The 27,257-nt window shown below is 44.1% G+C and overlaps 1 protein-coding gene across 1 annotated transcript; it reads left to right on the forward strand.

Annotated features, from left to right (window-relative positions):
• Window positions 1-1,303: 1,303 nt before the first annotated feature.
• LOC123376518 (interferon-induced protein 44-like) lies at window positions 1,304-25,878 on the forward strand. The gene is made up of 8 exons (XM_045028573.1): window positions 1,304-1,424; window positions 8,332-8,837; window positions 8,920-8,971; window positions 15,695-15,890; window positions 16,132-16,284; window positions 18,137-18,308; window positions 19,408-19,508; window positions 25,368-25,878. The coding sequence occupies exons 2-8, from the start codon at window positions 8,342-8,344 to the stop codon at window positions 25,554-25,556; spliced, it is 1,359 nt and encodes a 452-aa protein (XP_044884508.1). The 5' UTR covers window positions 1,304-1,424; window positions 8,332-8,341; the 3' UTR covers window positions 25,557-25,878.
• Window positions 25,879-27,257: the final 1,379 nt, after the last annotated feature.

Genomic DNA, 27,257 nt, shown 5'->3' on the forward strand with positions numbered 1-27,257 from the left:
CAGCCTCCACTCTCCTATTTCCTCCTTCACTGCCTCTCCTGCCTCCTTGAATTCCATACCCCACCCTCAGGATCTGCTCTTCTCCAGTCCTTCCTCTCTCATTCTGCTCCTGTCCCACCCCCTTCTCCACTCTCTGTGTACAAGAGAGAGAGAGCGCGAGTGGGAAGAGCAAAGGGGGAGCGGGACAGGGAGAGTCAGGGAAACCTGCCCCTGATGTGCATTGGTATTGTGGGAAATCGACAGGGGAAATGGGTGCCAGAGTCTCCCCTGCCTGCAGGCCCCTGTCTCACAGAGTTCCTGTCAGCAGGGTATGGCTGTGCTTGGCTTCTGGAGAACCTTGACCCCAAACAAGCCTTCCTGATCTTTCCCTTCACCTGAGAAAATAGTATTTAAAAAGATGATGCTATTTCCAGTAGGTGTTCAGCGTGGGTGTGAGATTTCAATGGAATGGGCACTCTCCCAGACTTCCCTGGACAGAATTATGCTTCCTCTTACTGCCCCAGTGTTAGAGAAGCGTCTAGCTTTCAACTGCAAAGATCAAATGCATACCATGAAAACAGCACCACTGGACAATGAAGCTTTCAAACAAAATCCTGCCTCTTATCACAAAGGGCCAAACCGTGGTTTTTAATTGAAAATCTACCTGAGAAAGGAATCCCAAAACCTTCCATTGCATTTACAGAGAGCTAGGGTCTGACTTTCTACTACCCAACCCATTGACACCAAGAGAGTGGCAAGTAAGGTGACCAGATATCAGAACTGTCCCTATAAAATCAGGCTATTTGGGGCTTTTTCTTATATAGGCTCCTATTACCCTCCACCCCCGGTCCTATTTTCACACTTGCTGTCTGGTTAGCCTAGTGGCAAGTGAGCGGCGCAGGTGCTGCAAATAATGATTTTTTTAGTGGGGGTGCTGAGAGCCATTGAACCAAACTGTAAACCCAGAACATAATGCAAACTACTTCAAGCCAGGGGGTTCTGCAGCACCCCCAGCACCTCTACTTCCAGCACCTATAATGAGCAGTGCTGCCATTCCGATTTGTACTTGCAGGGTGAAATCCTGGCAGTGATAGCAAAGCTTCCATAGGAGCCATGATTTCACCCACAGAACCTTCACTTAAAGAGTTATTGCAAAGAATTATTTTATTTCGAAGTCTAACCCTTTCCTTTCCTTGTTATTACACCGCGAGTAGTACTGGTTCTCACTGGAAGCTCGAAATCACATCACCTCTCTTTTATGTTTCAGCTGAATTGTCTCTGAGCTGGTAACTTGATAGGGGCTGGCAGCCCGCTCCCGGGAGACTGCAGAAGTTCAACACCATTGGCTGCTTCGGTATTGGCGGCAGGGCTGTAAAGAACAAAGGTTTGACTTTCAGTTTCGTTTCTTCTCCGCCCTGAGACTTCCCAAGAGAAGAGCTTGCACGGTAAGAGCCTGTATCTTTGCATATAGACATTGTGAGCGCTTAAAGTGTTAAGACGGCTTGAGAGAAGGTTTGGTTTTTAAATGCGCGAAAGTTTTATACGCTCCGAAGAGAAACTTAGCATCTGTCTATGAAGCTAGGCTCTAACGTGTAGCTGGGGTCAGGAGCTGGAAGATGATCTCATTTCCCTTCGCTAAAGCTTCCCTAAAGCTAAAGCTCGGAGCAATTCTTGCTCTCAAAACGCGAAGTTGTGTGTTTCAGATCAGACCAGAGGATAGTTAAACCAGATATTGATCACCTTAGCCAGTGGAGTCCTGCATGTCCCAGGCCATGTTTCAGAAAGCCATTTGTATGTTAGCTGTGCTGAGCAAGGAGGAAGTGTCGTGATTGAAGAGCCAGAATGAGAGAGTTGTGCCAGCTACCAATAAGGTGGAAATTACATCATCATGTTCTGGATTCCCTTGTTCCATAACATCACCTCTTAGCTAAAAGCACTGTTTAAAAGAAATCTCCTTGTTTCACACTGAACATGTTAGCAAAGCCTCTGCTACATAGACTTGGGGAAACTGGCATTCAGCAGTTATGGACAGTAGCGGTGGCTGCTGATTGCCAGAACTTGTAATATAATCACAAGATGGGTACTAAAATACTCCCCGTACCATCGCTTTAACTAATACCCACAGGGTATGGCTACACTTACAAATCTGCAGCGCTGGTAGTTGCAGCGCTGGTCGTCCAGCTGTGCAGGGCCAGCGCTGGTGTGTGGCCACACTCACAGCTACCAGCGCTGGTGTGTAGCCACATTTGCAGCGCTGTTGGGAGTGATGCATTATGGGCAGCTATCCCAGCGTTCAAGTGGCAGCAACATGCTTTTCAAAAGAGGGGGGTGGGGCGGGGCGTAGTGTGACAGGGAGCGGGCGAGAGAGAGAGAGAGTGGATTTTTGGAGCCAACACTGTGTGTTACCTTCCTGCCTTGAAAAATCAGAACATGTTCCCGATCCCTTACCCTTAACTCTTAACTGCAAACAGCCTGCAGCCAACGGACTCCCTCTCTCCCCTCTGCCCCGTTTCTGCCAAGCACACACTCACTCCCTGCCTGCCTCATTATCTCATTTGATTGTTCACAGATTGATCACAGCAAACAAGAGCTGTGTTTGTAGATAAGCAGCTCCGGGATCAAGGGATCAATGGAGCTACGGAGCTCGAGTTCACAACAAAACAAAGAGAGGCTGCATAACAAAACAAAGAGAGTAATTTAGTTAAAAGCATTCTGGGATATCTGCTAATACCCTGGAGGCCAATAACAGCGCTGGTGTGTGGCCACACTTGATGACCAGCGCTGCAGCACCAGCGCTGCAATCTTTATTCCCCATGCTGAGCCAGGTGTACGGCCAGCGCTGCAGCCAGGGAGTTGCAGCGCTGGATGTGCCTTGCAGGTGTGGACATTTACTAATTGCAGCGCTGGAAAGCCTCCACCAGCACTGCAACTCGCAAGTGTAGCCATACCCACAGAAAGGCAAAAATCTGCTCTTGAATGTGGCTGCAGAGGGGTGAATATGGTCATATATAAGATTGGGTTCAAGTTATACCTATACGCATGGTACAGTAATGTAACTCTTGATTTATTCGGGGTAACGTGTTAACCATAACACTCTAGCTCAGGGGTTCTCAGACTTCTTTACCGGTGACCCCTTTCACACAGCAAGCCTCTGAGTGCGACCCCCCCTTATACATTAAAAACACTTTTTAAAATATATTTAACACCATTATAAATGCTGGAGGCAAAGCGGGGTTTGGGGTGGAGACTGACAGCTCGCGACCCCCCTATGTGATAACCTCGCGACCTCCAGTTTGAGAACTCTTGCTCTAGCTCCACCTACAGGCTAGGTAGAGAACTTTCAAGTAATTCTAACTAATAAGTCTTTTCTAAACTAAATATTCCTAAGATTTTAGTGGTAATAATTGAAACCTGGATCATCCTCTTCAGGGCAATATATTTAAATAGAGAGCAGAGAAATTGGCTTAGCATTGCAAGAGAAGTCATTCTTGATGTACCCAAAACAAGAAATGTTAGGTCTAGTTCTTCTTGATAAGCAGGGAGCATAGTGTGTTTAGGAAGCACTCCGCTGCCAATAGTAGAATGTAGAGTTTCATCTTTTCTGTCCCATCATTCTAATATATTTGGACAGAGGAATACTTGGGAAATCTTGTGAAGAATGTTCTTTTTAAATTCTCCAAGTTGGAGACGAGAGAAGAACATTTATTCAGGACAGCATGTATTGTACATTTCTGAGCAAAGTATGTGCACTGTGCCATGCAGAAATTTGTTAATATGAAGTTAAGCAGTAAGTGGTCTTGAAAGTTCTGCATATTTACAGATAAAGGACCCAAAGAGTAAAGGACAGCTTTATATTTCTTTTTTTTATCTCTATAATGAAGAATAATAAAATAGAGTATATACCAAAAAAGGACACAAACTCTCTGTCTCCCCTCCTCCCCCCCAGTCTGGCTGCACACAAAGATTTCTTCGGGCAGAGCAGTCAGTATGGAAAAAAAAACAAGCCCCCCTCCCCCTGGAAAATATTAAGAGAACTTAAAAAAGAACAGTTGTTGGAGGTGTGTTAGTCTCTGTCCGTCCATACAAACAGTGCAGTGAAAGAAGAAATGAAACGTGGCAAGGTGAAAGCACAAATAACATTGATGTGTTTGTTAATTCTTTCTACTTGCCATATAAGCTTCAGAATTATTAAAAAGAACAAGAGTACTTGTGGCACCTTAGAGACTAACAAATTTATTTGAGCATAAGCTTTTGTGGGCTACAGCCCACTTCATTGGATGTAGCCCATGAAAGCTTACGCTCAAATAAATTTGTTAGTCTCTAAGGTGCCACAAGTACTCCTGTTCTTTTTGTGGATACAGACTAACTCGGCTGCTACTCTGAAACCTAGAATTATTAAACTAATCTTGTGTGGTTATGCAGACAGTAAACCCCATGCACTTTGCTCATACAAGTATCTTTCAAGTTAGGATTTGCAGGACTGGCTCTGTGCTTTCAACTGGTCATTAACTGGCCCGGGTGCAAAATACATAAGAATGACAGAGTAGCTCATTGGTGGGGTAGTGCCACTATGTGTAAAAGAAAGCATAGCGTCAAAGTAAAAATCTTAAATGAATCAAACTGTATCATAGAATCTCTATACACAATAATTCCATCCTTGAAGATGGATGGAAGAGTGTAGCAGTATGAATATACTACCAACCATCTGACTGGGATAGAAACAATGACTGTGAAATATTGAGAGAGAGGCAACAAAGGCAGAAAACACATTAATAATGGTTTTTTTCAATTATTCTCTTATTGACTGGGTATATGTCACCTCAGAGGTAAAATTTCTAGGCACCATAAATGTGTCCGGGAACCCACAAGGGGAGAGGCAATTCTGGATTTAGTCCTAAGTGGAACACGGGATCTGGTCAAAGAGGTAAATGTAGCTGAACCACTCATAGTGACCATAATGTTAAATTTAACATCATTGCAGGGGGAAAATGCCAAAGAAACCCACCACAGTAACTTTTAACTTCAAAAAGTGCAACCACAAAAATGAGGAAGCTAATTAAATGGAAATTAAAAGGAACAGTCACGGGTGAATTGCCTGCAAATTGCATGGAGACTGTTTTAAAACAGCATAATAGAGGCTCAAATGGAATGTACACCCCAATTTTTTTTAAAAAAAAGAAAAGCAGCAAAGTTCCACTGTGACTAGAAAGCAGAGTAAAAGAGGTGGTTAGAGGCAAAAAGGCATCCTTTAGAAATTGGAAGTCAAATTCTAGTGAGGAAAATAGCAAGGAGGATAAACTTTGGCAAGTCAAATGTAGAAATACAATAAGACAGGCCAAAAAAGAAATTGAAGAACAACTAGTGAAGACATAAAAACCAACAGCATTTTTTTAATACATTAGAAACCTGCTAAACAGTGACATTGGACAATCAAGGTGCTAAAGGAGCACTCAAGGAAGACAAGGCCATTGCAGAGAAGCTAAATTAATTCTTTATAGAGTATGTTGGGGAAATCCCCACACCTGAGCAATTCTTTTCATGTGACAAATCTGAGGGACTATCTCAGGAGGTGGTATGGCAGCAGAGGAGGTTTTGGAACAAATTTATAAATTGAACAGTTAATAAGTCACCACAACCAGATGATATTCACCCAAGAGTTTCATATATAAAATTGCAGAACTACTAACTGTGGCATATAACCTGTCGCTTAGATCAGCTGCTGTACCAGGTGACTGGAGGGTAGCTGATCTAATGTTGATTTTTAAAAATGGCTCCAGAGGCAACCCTGGCAATTACAGGCTGGGAAGCCTAACTTCATTACCAGGAAAAACAACGAGGAGTCCTTGTGGCAGCTTAGAGACTAACAAATTTATTTGGGCATAAGCTTTCGTGGGCTAAACCCCACTTCATCAGATGCATGGAGTGAAAAATACAGTAGCAGGTATAAATACACAGTACATGAAAAGATGGGAGTTGCCTTACCAAGAGGGAGGTCAGTCTAACTAGACAATTCAATTAACAGTAGGATACGAAGGGAGGAAAAATCACTTTTGTAGTGGTAATGAGAGTGGCCCATTTCAAACAGTTTCATTACCAGGCAAATTGGTTGAAACTATACTAAACAACAGAATTATCGGACACATAGATAAACATTATATATATGTGAAGAGTCAACATGGCTTTTGTAAAGACCATTATATTAGAAGCAGCAAAGAGTCCTGTGGCACCTTATAGACTAACAGAAGTTTTGGAGCATGAGCTTTCATGGGTGAATACCCTACTGTCCAACCTAAACCACCCTTGCTGCAATTTAAGCCAATTGCTTCTTGTCCTATCCTCAGAGCAGGGCCGCCCAGAGGGGGGGGCAAGAGGGGCAATTTGCCCCAGGCCCTGAGCCCCACAGGGGCCCCCACCAGAGTTTTTCAGGGCCCCCGGAGCGAAGTCCTTCACTCCCTCCGGGGGGCCCGGAAAACTCTTGCGGGGCCGGGCGCAGGAGCTTCTCCGCTCCCGGTCTTCGCCGGCGGGGGTCCTTCCGCTCCGGGGCGGAAGGACCCCCCCGCTGGCGAATTACCGCCGAAGACGGAGCGGGACCCGCCGCCGAAGTTCAGCTCGGTCTTCGGCGGTAATTCGGCGGCGGGGGGCCCTTCCCTTCCGGGACCCGCCGCCGAAGTGCCCTGAAGACCCGCGGCGGGGCCCCCCTCCGCCGAATTACCGCCGAAGACCGGGCTGCACTTCGGCGGCGGGTCCGGCTTCGGCGGTAATTCGGCAGCGGCGGCGGGGGGGGTGTCCGCCGTGGGTCTTCAGGTGGCGGGTCCCAGAACGGAAGGGCCCCCCACCGCTGAAGACCCCGGGCCCCCGGAATCCTCTGGGCGGCCCTGCCTTAGAGGTTAAGAAGAACAATTTTTCTCCCTCCTCCTTGTAACCTTTTATGTACTTGAAAACTGTTATCATGTCCCCTCTCAGTTTTCTCTTCTCCAGACTAAACAAACCCAGTTTTTTCAATCTTCCCTCATAGGTCATGTTTCCAGACCTTTAATCATTTTGAATACTGTGTGCAGTTCTGGTTATCCCATCTCTAAAAAGATATAATGGTATTGGAAAAGGTGCAGAGAAGGACAACAAAAATGATTAGGGGTATGGAACAACTTTCATACTGTTTTATTTAGAAAAGAGATGACTAAGGGGGAGTATGATAGAGGTCTATAAAATCATGAATGGTATGGAAAAAGTGACTAGGAAAGTGTTATTTACCCCTTCATATAACACAAGAACTAGGGGGTCACCTAATGAAATTAATAGGCAGCAGGTTTAAAACAAACAATGAGAAGTACTTCTTCACACAATGCAGTGTCAACTGGTGGAACTTGTTGTGAAGGTTATTTTTTGAATAACTGGATTCAAAAAAGAATTAAATACATTCATGGAGGATAGATCCATCAATGATTATTACCGAAGATGGTCGGGGATGCAAACCTATGCTCTGGGTGTCCCTAAAGCTCCAAGTGTCAGAAGCTGGGACTGGACAATAGGTGGTGGATCACTCAAAATTGCCCTGTTCTATTCATTCTGTCTGAAGCTTCTGGCACTGGTTACTGTCAGAAGACAGGATACCGGGCCAGGTGGACCATTAGTCTGAGCCAGTATGCCATTCTTTTGTTACTGGAAATAGAAAAAAGATTCACTCCATAAACTGGGAACTATATTTTTGAGACAGTGAATATGTATTTTCTCTCATTTACACCACCATAAATCAGTGAAGTCTATATAGTTATCCAGTCTAAGTAAGATTAGAATCAGGTCACAGTATGAAAGGTTTCACCATTTAGATAAAACGGTCCTGATTTGCATTGAAGTCAATAGGAGTTTTGCCCGAGTAAACGCAACACAATTGGGCCATACGTTTTAAGAATATTTTGTCTCCATTCAGGCCGAAAAAGTATTTTGCTGTGAAGTCCATGAAGCTATGCTGAGTTAGACTAGTTGGCCCTCCCTGCATCGTTTCCCACATCTGTTAATGGGGATAAAAACATCTTTCTCCCACTATTTGTCTGTCTTGTTTATTTTGACAGTAGGCTTTTGGGGTTAGGGACTGACTCTAACTATGTGTTTACATAGTGCCTAATGCAATGTTAGGCACAACACACATGTCCTCAGTTGGAATGTCTAGATACTCATGGAATAAAACTGGAATAATGATGATGATGATAATGATTTACTAACATGCCACTTTATTCCATGGGAAACACAGGGCCTTCCCTATTGTCTTCCATCTTTGGTGAGATGAGTTAAAAATAATAATACATTTTTCTTACTGTTATACTTGCCTTTGTAACATCTTTTCTGTCTTTTTAGATTAAGAAGAATGGCTGGTGTCAAATCTAGATTAACACAAGATGAAGTAAAGCAACTGCAACATCTGTTGGGGAGCAGACAATTCTCTCTTCTCTATAAAGCAAGCGTCCATGGTTACAATGCTTCTATATTTCATGCCAAGTGTGATGGACAAGGGCCAACTGTAGCAGTAGCATATAACGGAAGTGGTTATGTTTTTGGAGGATTTACAAGTCAGTGCTATGTTTCATCTGGAGGGTACATAAAGGATGAGAAGGCTTTTCTCTTTAGATTAAAAGGCAGAGAGGGTGGGCTCAGCCCACTAAAAATTCCTGTTACAACTGCATCAGGTGCTATATATGACTATAGTTCCCTTGGCCCTAATTTTGGCGGTGGAGCACTGCAGTTATTGAACCAAAATGCCGCCGCAGCGGCAACAAGTTCTAACAACAACTACACATATAATGTTGCTGACCTGCATGGAAATGATCTAGGCCTTACAGAATGTGAGGTGTATCGAGTTGAAGGTATGTTGATATCAAAAGAGAAAATGTTTATTGAGGAAATTATAGCTTCGTACTCTTAACGTTATATGTTCCTTTCCGCTAGATATTAGCAGTTTCCTGGAATCTCCATGGAGGAAGATTACATGGACAACTGAGTAAGTTACTTGTTGCAATATATCACTATAATGATCTGTGGCCACCAGATGATGCGAGCTACTTTAAGTAGATGGTGCTAGAATAGACAGACATGTGGTATTTGATGCTTATCTGTGTATCTTAGGTACCAATAGGGCACCTATGACCATGGTGTCTGAGCACCTCACAGTCTGGGGATAAGTACAAAATGATGATTTCAGAACAGATCAAACATAAATGAATTATTTAATGTCTGAACCAAAATAAGCTTCATGAAGAGCTATGCTTATTCTTAGCCACACTGAGTCTGCCATGGCAGAGACTTAGTGACATTCCAGAGGATTACAGACCATGATTAAGCAACTAGTCACTTATCTGGGCAGTTCCCAGAGTGGCATAGGTACAGTGTGGCAAACATAAAAGTATTTAATACATTTAGAAAACCCTGTGCATCTCAGCATAGAATTATAGAAATATTGGGCTGGAGGGGATCTCAAGAAGTCACCTAATCTAGTTCCCTGCACTGAGGCAGGACTAAATATACCGAGATCATCCCTGACAGGGGTTTATCTAACCTGTGCTTAAAAAACCTCCAGTGATGGGGATTCTATAACCTCCCTGAGAAGCCTATTCCAGCTGCACATTTGATTTTTCCTTCCTAATTTTAGTACTATGCCCTTGAGTAGGGCAGTTCGGCCGGGCTTGTCCCACTCCGGGACGGCGGGGAGACAGAACGCTATCCTACTTTGGTCAGGTGTGTTGGGGAATTAGCTTGGCTGTGCGGCAAAGCGTCAGCAGCTCAGGCCGGCTGAACAAACAGTTCGATATTAGCAGGCCCAGGCCCTGGGTCAGGGCGGGCCAACAAACAGTCAGTAGCTCAGGCCCTCAGGCAGGGGCTGAGCAAACAGTTCAATATTAGCAGGCCCAGGCCCTGGGTCAGGGCGGGCCAACAAACAGTCAGTAGCTCAGACCCTCAGGCAGGGGCTGAGCAAACAGGTTGAACAGCAAACTCCTGGCTCCGAGCGGCCTGGGAGAGGGGGAGACTGACACCCGTGAGGTGGGTGGCAGGGGGGACGCAGACCCATCCACTTCTCTGCGTCCCAGCCCGGGGCCCTAGCAGCGGCAGAAGACCTGCTGCTGCGTCAGTATGGATCCTGACCGCAACACACTGACATTGGCTCTGGCAGTGTTGCAGCCAGACTCGGGTTGGCTGTCCCCGGGCTACTTCCTTCCTTCCCCTCTAGAGGTTCCTGGGTCCGGACAATGTCCTCCATGGGGTCCCACATCATGGGCTCCTCAGGGTAGCTGGCTAGTGGTTGGTTTGGCAGCTCTTCGGGGTAACTGGCAAACGGTAGGCCTGGCAGTTCCTCAGGGTAATGGGTGAGTGGTAGGCTTGGTAGTGTCTCTGGGCTCGGGCTAGCATCAGGTGTTGGCTGATCTGGCTAGTCCTCGGTTCGGCCGCTGATCGCCATGGTCTCCCCACTGGGAGCTACACCACAGGCGTCTGGTCTCTCTGGTGGCTGAGCTTCAAGTGAGCTCTGGGCTTTTATACTTCCTGTCCTGCGCCTTGACCTCTGAGGGGTGGGCTCAGGGTTTGCTGGCTTCGCCCACTTTGGTGTCCAGGCTTGTCCCTCTCCGGGGCGGCGGGGAGCCAGACCGCTTCGCTACACCTTGTCTTTATTGAATTGCATTTTGTTGATTTCAGACCAATTCTCCAATTTGTTAACCTCATTTTGAATTCCAACCTTGTCATCCCAAGTGTTTATAATCCCTTCGTCTTAGTGTCATCCACTTATTTTATAAACATATTCTCCACTTCATTATTCAAGTCATAACTGAAAATATGGAATACTTCCATACCCAGGACCAATCCATGTGGAACCCCACTGGATATGTCCACTCAGTATGATGGCAAACCCTTAAGAACTGCTCTTTAAGAATAATCTTTGTCACAGAATCCACAGGTCTGGTGCTCTCGCACAGCTCTGGAAGAGTCTCCGAGAAGACCCCTTCAGTGTGTTATCCCCCTTTGGGTTACATTCTCTCACTGGGGTAAGCCCATCGATTCTCTGACTCCTGGGACCAAACCTCTGAGCCTTCAGCTCCCCTGCTTAACTCTGTGAGCTCCCTTTAGTGAGTCCATTTGAATTGGAAACCCAAAGGGAGCAATGCACCCCTAATTTCCTTAACCAGGAGCAGGGGTCAGCAACCTTTCAGAAGTGGTGTGCCGAGTCTTCATTTATTCACTCTAATTTAAGGTTTCGCGTGCCAGTAATACATTTTAACGTTTTTAGAAGGTCTCTAGAAGTCTATAATATATAACTAAACTATTGTTGTACGTAAAGTAAATAAGGTTTTTAAAATATTTAAGAAGGTTAATTTAAAATTAAATTAAAATGCAAAGCCCCCCGGACCAGTGGCCAGGACCCGAGCAGTGTGAGTGCCACTGAAAATCAGCTCGTGTGCCGCCTTCGGCATGCGTGCCATAGGTTGCCTACCTCTGATCTGGAGTCAGGTTTCAGAGTGGTAGCTGTGTTAGTCTGTATCAGCAAAAACAATGAGGAGTCCTTGTGGCAGCTTAGAGACTAACAAATTTATTTGAGCATAAGCTTTCATGGGCTAGAACCCACTTCATCAGATGCATGGACTGGAAATACAGTAGCAGGTATATTTAGTCTCATTAGACTGACCACCCCACCTGGTAAGGCAACTCCCATCTTTTCATGTACTATGTGTAAATATACCTGTTACTGTATTTTCCACTCCATGCATCTGATGAAGTGGATTCTAGCCCACGAAAGCTTATATCCAAATAAATTTGTTAGTCTCTAAGCTGCCACAAGGACTCCTTGTTGTTTTAATCTGGAGTGAATCTCAGACAGCATTGTAAAAATCAGAAAGGTTTATTTGATATCTGGAACACAGCATAGAAAGTCCTTGGTTAACATAGAGAGTTACAGTGTATTCCATCTCGGTCAGTCCTGTGCCTCAAGCTCTCTCTGACGTTCCTCGAGTCCTAGTCCAGAAAAGTGTGTATTCATTCGTATTTCTAAAGAAAGGTGCATTCTCATTGGCTGATATAACCATTAAAACATGTTGATTTACAACTAAATAGAACCATTACACTAGATTTGGTTCTTTTTTTGCTGCCTAGAAAGGTACACTATAATTATATGCATTTATTTAAACAACTATATAGCTTTATATTTTCAGATTCTTATTAATGGTACATTTATAGTATGTTAGAAAATAGTGAATGATATATTGCTTAATTGCTACTCTTGTGCCGTATTTATAAAGTTTGACCTCAAAAGTTAAATGTTTTTCCCCTGATACTTTCTTTATATAGAAAAGCAGCTTTTAACTCAAAGTTTTTGATGGAGGCTCATGGATTCAGCATACTAATTCTTTAATTTAAATATTTCAAGAGATTATAATAAATTTTGACCTTAACATATTTTGTATTAAATTCAGATTTTATTTTTAACAGGTTTGTTTATAAAAAGAAAACCTATTATAATTTAAATAATATTTTAAAATCTTCTTTTAAAATCCACCCTGCTTTTATGTCCCATTTTAGGTGTAACTCATTTGGTGCCTTAGCCTTTCTGATTTTGTCCTACCTGCTTATACTACTCTTCTGTTCTCATCCTTAGCAATTTGTTCACATTTCCACTTATTGTATGATTCTTTTTTGATTTTTCAGGTCATATTGGCCTCTTGCTATTCTTGCTGTCTTTCCTTCACATCTGGATAGTTTGGTGCTGTGCATTTAATATTGTCTCTCTGAGAAACTGCCACCTCTACTGAACATCCTTTTTCCTTACATTTTCTTCCCATGGGACCTTACTTACCAGTTCCCTGAGTTTGAGGTCTGTTGTCCTCATTCTACTGTTCTCACTCCTTCCTTTCCTTAGAGTCATGAAATTTATCATTTCATAATCACTTTCACCCAAATTGCTTTCTACCTTCAGATTTGCAACCAATTCCTTCCTATTATTCTGAATCAAATCTAAAATGGTTGCTTCCTGCTTACTTCCTTCACCGTCTGAAACAACACATGGTCTCCAACACATTCAGAGAACTTGTTAGACATTTTGTGCTTTGCTGTCCTACTTTTCCAACAGATATCTGAGTAGTTAAAGCATCTTCCATGAAAAAATGTTGTGCTTCCGCTAAGCATGTATGCTTCTACAAAGTTAGCTGTAGAGGATCTTTTGTCAAAGATGCCATGTGTCAACAGTGTAAAAAGACATTTCTATAAAGCATGCCACTGTCCTCACTTCAAAAATCAGGAACATGAAGTCACTGTGCCTGATATCACCTTGAGTGTAGAGAATTTCTGTTCACCTCATCCTATTCAGAAACTCCTTTGCTATGTTGACAGATGCACACCTGGACAACAGTCACACTCCAGTGAACACATACTAGACCAGGGATGGGCAAACCTTTTGGCCTGAGGGCCGCATCGCGTTTCATAAATTGTATGGATGGCCGGTTAGGGGAGGGGGTTGTGGCCCAGCCCCCACCTCCTATCTGCCCCGCCCCCCATCCTGGGACTCCTGCCCCATCCAACTCCCCCTGTTCCCTGATGGCCCCTCTGGGACTCCCGCCCCATCCACACAGCCCCGCTCCCTGTCCCCTGACCGCCCCTTAACCCCCGCTGGCCCATCCAACCCCTCCTCTCATTCCTGATGCCCCCCTGGGAATCCCTGCCTCATCCAACCACCCCTTCTCCCTGTCCCCTAACTCCCTCTGGAACCCCTACCCCTGACTGCCCCCTGCCGCTCCATCCAACCCCCCCTCCTTCCTGACTGCCCCCCCCAGGACCCCTGCCCCCATTCAACCTCCTGTTCCTCCCCCGACCACCTCTAGTCCTGTCCAGACCCCCGCCCCCTGACCACCACCCTGAACTCCCCTGCCCTCTATCCAACCCCCCCTGCTCTCTACCCCCTTACCGCACTGCCTGGAGCACCGGTGGCTGGTGGCTCTACAGCTGCACCGCATGGCTGGAGCTGGGCCACGCCGCCGCCACCACCATGCAGCACAGAGCGACGGGTCAGGCCGGGCTCTGCAGCTGCACTGCCCCAGGAGCTCACAGCCCTGCCTCCCAGAGCATTGTGCCGGTGGCGGAGCGAGCGAGCTGAGGCTGCGGGGGAGGGGGGACAGCAGGGGAGGGGCTGGGGGCTAGCCTCCCCAGCCAGGAGTTTGGGGGCTGGGCAGGACGGTCCCGCAGGCCAGATGTGGCCCGCGGGCCGTAATGTGCCCACTTCTGTACTAGACATTGGTTCAGATGTGTCCGTTCTGCCTGATTTTGCTTATTTGCTATGTTTTCACAGTGCACAGCTTACAAGATCTAAGCTGCATTTGGTGGTTTACGGTACCTGAACTTGGTTACCTGAATACATGCGTACTGCATGACAACTTGTATGCTCTGTATACATATGTTGTGAAAACGGATTCGTCCTACCCTCTTAGTAGTTTTTAGTCTACTTCTAAGCCTGTTTGAATGAATGGATGTAACTTTGCTGCATTACCAGTGACAGTCAGCACATTGCAACAGAGATTTAATTCTCCAGTGACATGTCAAAGCAACTGTTTTAAGCAGCATTGGTTGAATACATTTTCAAAATTTTCAAAGTTGACCACTGATATGGGGTACCCAGGTGGAGACATTGTAGGCCAGATTTGTATAGGTGCTGAGCACCTGAATCTCCCATTGGCTTCAATAGGAATTCTGGGTACTCAGCACTTTCTGAAAATCAGGCCATAGGATGTTTAAAATTGGGCACCCAAAATTAGAGGATATCATAGTTAAAGATCCATTCCATGTCCAAACCATGTCAAAGTTGTTTGACTTTGTGTGAAGTTCATTCTGTCAGAGGAGTCTGGCTGTTCTTCAGTTGCTCATTGTATTCAAAAGCACCACTGGATGCTCTTTGGCCATGTTACCAGGATGCTCTCAAACTCTCTATTGACACCTGGGGGGTTCATGTTTTGACTGTACCTGGTGCGGCAGTGGGGCCACCCCTGAGATTTGTGGATTCGCAGGATTGAGCCAGATCTAGGAACTTAACAACACAATGCCTTGTGTGACGCGATCAACTGTGGTCATTCTGGCTGGTGCAACAGCCCTGAGAAGACTGTGTGTTTGATGATAGTTAAAGATGGAAGATATGGGGGGGATGGGGAATGTGGAAGTAGAGAAAGAACTGACAGGGATTTGTAGGGGATCTTAATGCATGACAGTCTCTGTTAGCAAAAGTCAGGCTAGCTGTAACCCTAATAACACGAGATTTGTAGAAGCGAGGATTGTGTGAGGCGAATGGGAAAGAACTGTGTGAGAAGTTGTTGCGACTTTGTGTCGATAAGGTGGAATGCAGACTAGTGTCTAAATAGAAGTGAGAAAAATAAGATATCAAGATGGCCTATGTATAAACAAAATGCAGCTGTTGCTTATTATTGTATGTAACAAAAAGTATAAATGCTTGCTGTAATTCACCTGTGGAGAGACCTGCCTAGGAGAGGGAAACCCTGTGTCCTAGCGCACTCCCTCTCTCTATGCAATTGCTTGAGAATAAATAAAGTATCTGACTTTGCTGCACCCAACCAGAGTGAGAACTGAGTTTTTCTCCGACAGGTATATTTCAGTTTACTGAATTCACTGTGCCTAAATGCAGTGCAAAACATGTGCTGTGATCTCATGCGTGTTTGAAATTATGCAAATCTTTTTGTCTTAACAGGGAAAGAGCGAAAATAATGGAGGAAATCAGATCTTACAAACCTTATTTAAATTCAGTGCCACAGATTCGGATTTTGGTTCTTGGTCCAATTGGAGCCGGGAAGTCCAGTTTTTTCAACTCTGTGAATTCTGTTTTCCGAGGTTATGTGACAAGCCAAGCCATAGCAGGATCTGATAATACTAGCGTGACAACACAGGTAAATATTTGCTTCTAATTAATAAATATCCAAACTAAAGCACAGTCTCTTAGTTAAAAATCAACATTTTTTTCCCACTAAACGGAAAACCCAAAGATAGTCCATGATTGCCCCCACTGAATTCCATGCATGTACTTGTGAGAAGAAAGGTATTACTCAATATGGATGAGAGATAATCTGGTGCTAAATATGGATTTTTTAAATATGTATTTCTATATGTTACTTTTTTTTACCCCAATAGTATAGGGCTTACCCAGTTAAAGATGGAAGGGATGGCAAGCCTCTGCCTATTATCTTCTGTGACACAATGGGAATAGAAGAAAAATCAGGAACAGGTCTGGAAATTGATGAAGTGTCCAACATAATAAAAGGCCACATTCCTGATAGGTACCAGGTAGGATTTCTACAATTCTATGCAGTTCAACTGATATCCTTTAATGTTTTTTTACATGTACAAATATTATATCCTAAATTTAATTACTGTGGAACAAAATATCTACAGTACTCAGTACATTCTTGCAAATGTGGTACTGTACAGTAAAACCTTATGAATGGTGATCATAGGTAAGGTGTATCTGAAAAGGAATAAACTATGGGAAATTTGTGTTTGGGCCCGATTCTCCACTGTCCTGCACTTTGTGTAGCCTCTTACAGTCATGTGAAGTTGATGTAAATCGCTATCCACCCTTCTGCCCAGGTAGCGTTTAGCACCTACTTTGTTCAGGTACAAGCCAAGGGAGAATCAGGCTCAAGGTGTATAAAGATTGGAGGTGGTTGAAATATTTTGAACAAAAAGGTTTTAAATAGAAAAATGGACTTGAACCCCCCCCAGCCCAAATTTCTGTTATCTCTTGAAATTCTTGTAGTTTTTCATGACATTTTTTGAAAGATTTTTAGCAAAAATGTAATCATTTATATTATTGAAATAATTCTCTATTTTTTTAACTGGTTTTCAGGAAATGAGCAATTTTTTATTTTTTTGTGAAAAAAAATTGAAAAATGAAGAATGGGTTAGTTTGGTAAAGCAGAAACAAGGTTGACATTTTGAATTTTTAGAAAACATTGTTTTAAAACATTGCAAAGAGCAGCTTCCACCATATTCAAGCTTAGTACAGTGCCTTCTTATGTGGCCTTTTGTCTTGCCTAGTAGAGAGCTGCTGCCTATAGACCATTTCTAATTTTAACTGTTGTAATATGCAAGAGATGTAGAATTTGATTGGCCATTCACCTGAGCTGAGTTTGTTACAGAAGCAAAGATGGAGGGCTAAGATCGTTGTATGACTCTCATCACTTTAGTATCTTGGCTCCTCACAAATCTTAACTTAATCCTCATAACAACTCAGCAAGGTATTAAGTGTTATTAACCTAATATTAAAGCTATGAAACTGAGGAACAGTGATTAATTATCTTGGTCAAAGTTATATTGGAAGTGAGATCTCCTGAGTCTCAGTTTTATGCCTTAACCACAAGACCAATCTTTCCATGATTTATTTGGTCCCACTTTATATTAAAATTCCATCTATAAATGGTTTACAAAGAATTAATAAATGAAGAATGTTAAAAGCACATTACAGTACTGAGCAGCATGTGTATAGATGGTTATAAGCACATCAGTAGATGTTATAAGCTAGAGTTATGGGTAAATTTTTGATGGACTTGACAACAATCGATTAACCTTTTATTAAAACATCTGTTAATAATTTATTAATGCTTTATAGATGGAACCTTAATAAAAAGTGTGTTCAAAAACTCTATAGTAGGGATAGTCAATGGTGTGTGTGTGTGTGTGTGTGTGTGTGTGTATGCATGGGTGTATACACACACACACACACACACACGGAATATCTCGTGAATCCTCTTTATTTTCTAGAGATGCCTTTTGGTTTCATTGTAACTTTTCCACAAGGGATATAAATTCAGAGGAACTCTATTGACTTCAAAGGAACGACTCTGGATTTCCACACGTTTTCAGTAACAGAGATCAGAATCTTGCTCTTCATCTGGAAGAGTGAGTATGAGACTGGGAATCAGGAAATCTGGAATTTCAATCCTGACTTGACCACTCCCTTTATGAGTGTGGGTAAATCATTTCACCTCTCTGCATATCAGTATTCCTCTCTGTAAAATGAGATCAGAATACTTGTCTTCCTGCTCCGAGGGGTATTTTGAGTTTGTGTTTGTACAGCCCTTTGAATCTCCAGTTCTTTGGAAGTGCTACTGATTATTATAAAAACATTTCTTTGCAGTTTAATCCAGCTGCCACCCTTCGCCCAGATTCTCCAGGCTATGTCAAGACCCCTTCTCTGAAGGATCAGATTCATTGTGTTGCATTTGTTATTGATGGGTGCAAAATTGAGATTCTCCCTGAGAAACTGGAAGACAAGCTGAAACAGCTTCGAAGGAAAGTGAACCAGTTTGGTATGTTTTATGTCTCCTAATATCGTAGAACTGAATGAAGTGGGCACGCCCAGGAGGTGATCTGACTTTCAAGTCTGAGCAGCTTGGGTCATTAGGGGCCTGAAGTACTGCTAGGAGCCAGGCTTATCCTTGGTCTGGGAGGAGGAATTGCCACTTATTGCTTTTGAGGTTTACCTGCTGGCTGGCTCTCTGAGCTGGATTAATGCACTCTGGAGGGACAGGGCCCCAGACTGATGGAAGTATGGGCACTGCAATGGGCTCTGGTGTTGGTGGGAGAATAGAGGAATTTCTGATCACCTCCGTTGTTCTCTACTCTTTGGTTTTACAGTGTGCCCTATTGAGTTTCTGCTCCTCAGTACAGCAGAGCCCTCCTGTTGACACAGGCCCCCAGGGAAACAGAGCTGTGCACTAGGCTTCTAGGAATACATCTCTCCAGGAAAAAATCACTTTGATTTCATTAATTACTTTAAATTACGTATAATCCAAGGCATTAAAACCTTTTTAAAAGGGAGTAAAAGTGAGATTGATTCATTTGCAGCTGCCGTGAAGACAGGAAGCAACAAAAAGTGAAAAAAGAACTCAAGAATAGGAGTCTTGATATTTGTGAATGCCAGTTTACATCGTTAGCTCCTGTCGTTATGTTTGGACGCAATATCTGATTTTCTCTCCATGTGATATGAGTAATTTCCATAGGAGGCAATAGACAGAGACATAACCTACGGGGCTGAAAGTAGGCCCCCGTTGTGCTATTGAACTCAGCTAGGTGTGGCATGTTTTGGAGTTCCTTGTTGTGAGTCATTGAATTCATTGCACGGAATCTCAGCCCTGGCAATCTTCCCAATGAGATGAGTGAGTCATTAAGTGAAGTGTCTACAATACTAGTGGAATAATAATAATTTTGTTTACAAAGCATCTTCCCACCAAGAGAATTAGGGTGCTGCCCAATAACTGTTCACTTAATATTAGTTTAATAATTAATCTTTTTCTAATGCTGTTGTGCAAAACAAAAACGCTTTCACCTTATATAAGCAGAAGCAGTTGCAATGAAGAACTGATGGGAAATTAGGTTTAAAATCTTATTCTTTTTTTTTTGGTACAGGAATCCCACAACTGGTTTTGCTAACTAAAGTGGATGACATTTGCCCTGGTCTTGAAGAAGACATCCAGTGTGTGTACAAAAGCAAAGCTGTTGAGAAACAGGTAAAGAATGGCATTGTTGACTGTGGTGCTATCTATTAACTCAATTGATTTGAACAAATCAAGGTATTGTGATACTCAACAGTACGTTTGCAGTACTTGCATCCCCTCAGGTTCCTACACACATTCTCATTCTGGGCTTGTAGGCACAAGCTGAAAATATAACTAAATTTAATACCTCAGGTTTTGGTTTACCTAAAAGGTTTAGGACTTGTTAAAATTGCAAGCTGCACCTCTGAAGAATAAAACTGCATAACAGGAAAAGGTGGAGATACCAGAAACCTCATTAAAAATTAAGGGCCAGATTCTTTTGCCAAACCCCACTCCATATGAAGGAGCTGGAGTCTGGCCAAAACTGGCCAGGTGCAAATTTCCCCTGGTGTGAATAGGTGTAAAACTGAAAAAAAAGAGCACTTCAGGGGAGGAAGGAAGTGGGAGGGAGCTCTGTTCTACTGATTTTGTTTTAAGCAGATTGTCTTTCGGGGAGCAAACACTGCTGGATTAATTTTGTACAGTCCCTCGGCTGTTCTAAGTCATGACACGGCTCACGCACCAGCACATAGAAGTTTCTCCTTGGACTCCTTGCCCCTGTCCCATGCTGACAGCGTCTGACTCAGGAGAGAATCCATAAAGGTTTGATTCCCTGCTAGCTTCCATCTTGTATAGATTTTTACCCCGTGCAGAGTGCTTGTAAAATGCTACCATTTTGCTTTGGTTGATTTTTACACCTACTCTGCACTCACTTTGCACAGCCATAAATGCTAACACAAGGTGGAAAGTTGTGGAGAATCAGAGGCTGGGGGTGGTTTGCAGTTCCCAAATACTGAGGTTGGCCTGGGGCTGATTTAGCCATCAGCAATTTTCAATGGGAGTTGGGCCACATTTCTCAAAGGTATTTAGGCACCTAAGTGACCGTCTCCCAGCCAAGAGGAATAGCCAACTCACCTGGGGAATATTTAGCTTAGGAGATATGACTGCGTTCTGACTGCTTTGTTCAGCAGAAATGATACAAAGGGACTGGATTAAAATATTAAAATAAAATAGTTTTTAAAAGAGTTTACTCTAAATAATCTAAATCTGCCCAAATTTTAGTATTAAATCCAAAATTCTCTTAAATATCCCATCAGAAACCAACACCTACATGGGGGGAGAGATAGCTCAGTGGTTTGAGCATTGGCCTGCTAAACCCGGGGTTATGAGTTCAGTCCTTGAGGGGGCCATTTAGGGATCTGGGGAAAAATTACTACTTGGTTCTGCTAGTGAAAGCAGCAGGCTGGACTCAATGACTTTTCAAGGTCCCATCCAGTTTTTTTTTCTTTTTTTTAAGGGGGGAGGAATAGCTCAGTGGTTTGAGCCAGGGCTGCCCAGAGGGGGGGGCAAGTGGGGCAATTTGCCCCAGGCCCCGGGCTCCGCAGGGGCCCCCACGAGCATGGCCGAGGCTCCCGCCCCGGCCCCGTCTCCTCCCCTCCCCTCTCCCGGAGCCTCAGCCCATCCAGCAGCGTCCCGGACAGCTGCAGCGTGGCTCCGGCGGGGCCCCTGAGCCCCGCCTCGCTCAGAGCCGCGTGGGGAGAGGGGAGCCCGGGGTAAGGGGCCAGGGCTGGGGGGGGTTGGCTAAGGGGCAGGGAGTCCCAGGGACAGAGAGGGGGCAGAGGTTGGGGGGCGGTCAGGGGACAGGGAATGGGGGGGTTTGATTGTGGGCGTTACACGGGTCTGTCAGGACTCAGCGAGGGGGTGATAGGGGTTGGGGCAGTCAGGGGACAGGGAGCAGGGGTGGGGTCCTGGGGTGGTAGTGGAGGGTCTCTGGGGGACAGTGAGGGGGCAAGGAGCAGAATGGGTTGGGGATTCTGAGGGGGGCCAGTCGGGGGGCAAGAAGTGGGTAGTGGTCGGATAGGGGGCAGGGCCAGGCTGTTTGGGAGGCACATCCTTCCCTACCCTAAAGCTCATTCAGCAGTTTGAGGCTTGCAGAAGAGCCAAGCTGTTCGCATTTCCATTAGGGCTACCATCCCTTTCACTTCTCAAATGCCAAATTATAGTCTATATTTAATTTCAGTGCCATAGGGAGATTCATGTCAGGGGAGGGTAGCTTCATTTAAAATTAGCCACTGGGGGAGGGATCACATGAGAAGAGCAATATCCTACACCACCTATCTCCTTCCCAACCCTACCAAGGGAGACCCCCCCCTACATTTCCTGAGGCTCCAGAGGGGTTAATTCAGTGGTTCTCAAACTTTTGTACTGGTGACCCCTTTCACATAGCAAACCTCTGAGTGTGACCTCCCCATTATAAACTAAAAACACTTTTTAATATATTTAACACTATTATAAATGCTGGAGGCAAAGCAGGGTTTGAGGTGGAGGCTGACAGCTCGTGGCCCCCAGTAATAACCTTGTGACCCCCTGAGGGGTCCCGACCCCCAGTTTGAGAACCACTGGGTTAATTTAATTTTAACACCCTATGTCCATTCACATTCATGTGCTATTTTGAGCATTTCAGTTTTCACAACATAGGCTCATCCCAGATTTAGAACAAGCGCAAATGCTCAGTTCGTGGAGTATGTACATAAGCTATACTAAAGACAAACCCACAGTAACCGTCTCCAGTTTGTGAGGGACCCCATGGAGCCAGTCTCTAGGAAACAGATAAATTCATGGAGGTTAAGTCCATTAATGACTATTAGCCAGGCTGGGTAACGAATGGTGTCCCTAGCCTCTGTTTGTAAGAGGGTGGAGATGGATGGCTGGAGAGAGATCACTTGATCATTACCTGTTAGGGTATGGCTACACTGGCGATTTGCAGCGCTGGAAAGCCTCTACCAGCGCTGCAATTAGTAAGTGGCCACACCTGCAGGGCACTTCCAGCGCTGCAACTCCCTGGCTGCAGCGCTGGCCGTATACCTCACTCGGCATGGGGAATAAGGATTCCAGCGCTGGTGCTGCAGCGCTGGTCATCAAGTGTGGCCACACACCAGCGCTGTGATTGGCCTCCAGGGTATAAGGTGTATCCCAGAATGCTTTTATAAATTACTCTCTTTGTTTTGTTATGCAGCCTCTCTTTGTTTTGTTGTGAACGAGCTCCGATCGGAGCTCTGAACAGAGCTCCTGTTTGCTGTGATCATCTGTACCTGGCTGTAAACAATCAAATGAGAGGCAGGGAGAGTGAATGAAACAGAACCGATCGGAGCTCCGAACAGAGCTCCTGTTTGCTGTGATCATCTGTACCTGGCTGTAAACAATCAAATGAGAGGCAGGGAGAGTGAATGAAACAGAACCGATCGGAGCTCCGTTGAACTGCTAATCTAAAACAAACACTGATCACAGCAAACACCACAGGGAGTGAGTGAAACAGGGGGGGAGAGGGGGGGGAGAGTCCGTGTTGGAGGCAGGCTGTATGCAATTAAGAGTTAAGACTAAGGGCTCATGAACATTTTGTGATTTTTCCAATCCAGGAAGCTAACACACAACAGTGTTGGCTCCAAAAATCCACTCTATCTTCCCCGCTCCCTGTCACAGTACACCACCCTCCACCCCCCTCTTTTGAAAAGCACGTTGTTGCACTTGAATGCTGGGATAGCTGCCCATAATGCAGCACTCCCAACAGCGCTGCTAATACTGCAAATGTGGCCACACACCAGCGCTGGTAGCTGTGAGTGTGGCCACACACCAGCGCTGCTCCTACACAGCTGGATGACCAGCGCTGCAAACTACCAGCGCTGCAAACCGTAAGTGTAGCCATACCCTTAGGCTTACTCCCTCTGGGGCACTTGGCATTGGCCATTGTCGGTAGACAGGATACTGGGCTGGATGGACCTTTGGTTTGACCCAGTATGGCTGTTCTTATATTCTAACCTAAATGAACCCAAAGTTATGGAGACAGCTATGAGTCAAGGAAGCCAGCAGTGTATCAGAAAGCTGGAAAAATCTCTGACTGGATGGGCTCAGGTGTTTGGTCATAAGCTGAGGTGGGTCAAAAAGTTTTGGATTTTTTTTTAAGCAGAATTTTTTTATTGTTTCTTTAAACAATCAAACACAGCAAGCAGCAGATATTTGGCCACACACTTCTGAAACCCCAAACCATATTCAGGTAATGGCAGACTAATTTCAGGTTTTCAATAAAAAAAAAACACAACACATTTTGAAGGAAAGCAAATGTTGTCTGTGATTTTTTTTCTGCTTTTTAAAAACCCCTAGTTTTCGACCCAGAAACAGTTTTGACGGCACATATTTGTTCAACCCTTTTAATGAGCTTTAGTGCCTTTTAGCACTAGCTGATGCTGAGAACCAGTGATACCTTGTAAAGAAGTTTTCTCAAAACTGGATTTGTGCTGAGATGCAGAAGGTTTATTTTTCCCAGGGCTGCCCATGGCGGGGAGCAAGTGGGGCAATTTGCGCCGGGCCCCCCAGGGGCCCCCCATGAGAATATAGTATTGTAATTTTTTTTTATGGAAGGGGCCCCCGAAATTGCTTTGCCCCAGGCCCCCTGAATCCTCTGGGCGGCCCTGGTTTGAGCATTGGCCTGCTAAACCCAGGGTTGTGAGTTCAATCCTTGAGGGGGCCATTTAGGGATCTGGAGCAAAAATCTGTCTGGGGATTGGTCCTGCTTTGAGCAGGGGGTTGGACTAGATGACCTCCTGAGGTCCCTTCCAGCCCTGATATTCTGTGATTCTATGATCAGTTCCTAGGGTAGAGTCCTGACCCTGGGGTACATTCTGTCCTGTATCTGAAATCTGTTAATCACAGGGGGAAGAGCTGTCCCTGGCTCTGTGGGCTGGCTCCAGTGTGAACCATGGTTTAGAGTCTTAGCATAGCAAAGCAGAGCTCTGCCTTGGTCCCTCCCTGCCTCTGACATACTCCCCATACCCCTATATCTCACACAACGCTGGGTCAGGATGTGTGCAGAAGCATGGTTCTAAAGGAGCTGACTTGTATCAGTTTTATACCAGCGAAGAGCTATTCTCATCAGAATCTTAACTGTCTAGTTATGACCAAAATCCAGTACAAAGGAGCTGGTTTGGCTCAGCAAATGTATCTAGAAAGGCCAAATATGGACTTAAGTGGAATTGTACCAGAGATGAATCCCTAGTAGTGTTCTTGCTAGATCATAATGGAGGAAAAATAGCCCTGTGTCCTGGGTATCACCTCTGAGATTAAATAAAGGATTTTGGCCTCCAGGGTAGTTTACGCAGTCAGTTTCTAGCAGTGAATTTGCTAAAGAAGAATAAAATATAGTGAATATGGCCTTGAACTGTCACTGCATCAAAATGTAGTTGCCACTTCAGTTGCAGGATGGGTATGATTTCAAAATATATGTGAAAGTAGTTACGTCTTCAGTATAAGGAAGTTTGAAGAACTACAATATCTTCCACTTTTAATCTCACCAAACAATATCTGTGAAAATACTCTAAGGTTTTGCTTAGCTTTCTCAAGGAACAGAAAGATTGAAAAATAGTGAGGGATCTGTCAGAGTTTACCCTCACTTGAAACTGGGCCCCTTTTCTCAGTAAAAGCAATATCAGCAAACAGGAATAAAGCATTTCCTTTAGCAAACACACAATTGCAAATATAGAAATCAAATCATAAGACTAATTTGCCTTTCTAATTAATACTCACTATTAATTAGTAGAAACTACTCCAGGAGAACTTGGAGACATGACTGTCCTCTGTTAGATTCAAGAACAGTTCTCACACAGACAAAGGCTTCCCTCCACAGAGATTTGAAAAAATCTTATCTCTGATTGGTCCTCTGGTCAGGTGGTCACCAGGTACTACATGTTAACCCTTTCCAGGGAAAAGAGACCTTAACCCTTAACTATCTGTTTATGACAGGATCTCTTTAGGATAATCCATTTTGTATCTTTTCTACAGATGCGGATAACTGCAGAGAAACTTGGAATCCCTCTTGCTCAGATTGTACCTGTTAAAAACTACTGCTCCGAGTTGGATCTTTCATGCGATGTTGACATCCTGTTACTTTCCGCCGTGAGGCAGCTTATACGTTTAGCAGAAAGCTACCTTGATAATTTCCCTTTTGAGAAGCCAAAAAAAGAGCCCTAACCTGATGTTTATTGTGATGCTGGATATTTTATGTGCTGTCACCAGAGGTCAAATTTATTGCTCCATTGACTTCAGTGGAGTTGCACTTGCTTATGCCCATGGTGAATTTGGCTCAATGGTTCTATATCTTGTTACTGCCTGCGTAAGATTAATGGTATTTTTGCATGTATCAAGGGAAGAATAGATTCTCCAGCTTTCAAGGTGGGATCCCTTTATTAAACATTTCACATTCTTACTCTTCTCCATTTAAAAATAAAATTGTAACAGTAGGTTGTAAAACTTTTGTTAGATTAATTGAAAAAATAAATTACTGTAATCACTTTTTCAATCACTTTCTTCATCTAGGTTGGGGACTTCAGTAACTCAGCAAGCGGTTGTGGGCCTATTGCAGGAGTGGATGGGTGAGGTTCTGTGGCTTGTGATATGCAGGAGGTCAGCCTAGATGATCATGATAGTCCCTTTTGGCCTTAAAGTCCATGAGAAGAGGTGAGGCAGAAACACAAGGGACCTACTTTTCTTCTCGCTTACACTGGTTAAACACTGCTGTATCTCTATTGACATCAGCAATTACTTCAGATTTGCACTTCAGTACTTGAGAGCAGAGTTTGGATTAGATCCTTGATGAGATGTAATATCAAATGCAATGGTAGCAATACAAAGAGTAGTCAAGGTTCTGACTGTTCCAGAAAGAGTTGGCATGGCTGGTATATGGTTCCCTGCAGGTATAGTTCAGGGGAAGGGCTACTTCCTATACAATAAACCAAAATTAAAATCGAGCAATGCATGTTATTGGACAAGGATTTATTTTCTTTTTGTTAAATCATAGAAAATTAGAGTTGAAAGAGACCTCAGGCGGTCATCTAGTCCAACCTCCTGCTCAAAGCAGGACCAACCCCAACTAAATTAGCCCAGCCAGGGCTTTGTCAAGCCAGGCCTTAAAAAGCTCTAAGAATGGAGATTCCACCACCTCCCTTGACTTGTTCCAGTTTGCCCTCTAGTGGCCGACAGTTACAAAATATGGATTTCTAGAAAATAGTGCTACATAAAGATGCTTTAGAAAAGACTAGGATGCAGGATTTTATTGCCTGACATATGATTTAATTCTTTATTATTTTCTTTTCTGTGAGCACACAACTATTTTGGGGAGGAGTTTTATTACCCATTGATCCAAGTCCGATGTGAACAAGCCTACTATCCAGCTGCCCCTCTGCCTAGAAAGCAGAGGCATGTAGCAAGCCACCGGCTCTCTCCATCATAAGACAACAGCAGGTGATGGGATGGGAGTATGGGAGGGCCTCTTTACGTCTCCTGATATTTTGCTGTTGGAATGTATTCATCCTGTTAAAGCATATTTTATAAACATATATAGCTACCGCAGTCCAACCTTGTCTTCAGGATGACAATAGTAAAAACACACTTAAAGTGTATTATATCCCATAAGTAGCATACTGAGATGCTTAACAAAATGGAAAAACAAGATATAACTGACCTTCAAAGGTCTTTTGAGGTAAATTAGAACCTCTTGGGGAAAAAAATGAAACCAAATAGCTGTTGAGTTGCAATGAAGCATTTTCAGAGCTTTTATCTCACCTTTCCTCAGTGTACCATATAAAACAATTTTTATTGCAATTTCCAGCCCTGTAGAATCAGGCTAGTGTATCAGCATCAGTATGTGTGTATTCTGTTTTTCATGCATCATTT

This window comes from Mauremys mutica, chromosome 8, assembly GCF_020497125.1.
Source record: "Mauremys mutica isolate MM-2020 ecotype Southern chromosome 8, ASM2049712v1, whole genome shotgun sequence".
NCBI lineage: Eukaryota > Metazoa > Chordata > Testudines > Geoemydidae > Mauremys > Mauremys mutica.

Bases quoted from the DNA above. Each gene is read 5' to 3' on its own strand.
- LOC123376518 (XM_045028573.1), top strand. From the start codon at position 8,342: ATGGCTGGTGTCAAATCTAGATTAACACAAGATGAAGTAAAGCAACTG. The intron at 8,972-15,694 runs GTAAGTTACTTG...TTGTCTTAACAG, and splicing joins AAGATTACATGGACAACTGA to GGAAAGAGCGAAAATAATGG. The intron at 15,891-16,131 runs GTAAATATTTGC...TTACCCCAATAG, and splicing joins ATACTAGCGTGACAACACAG to TATAGGGCTTACCCAGTTAA.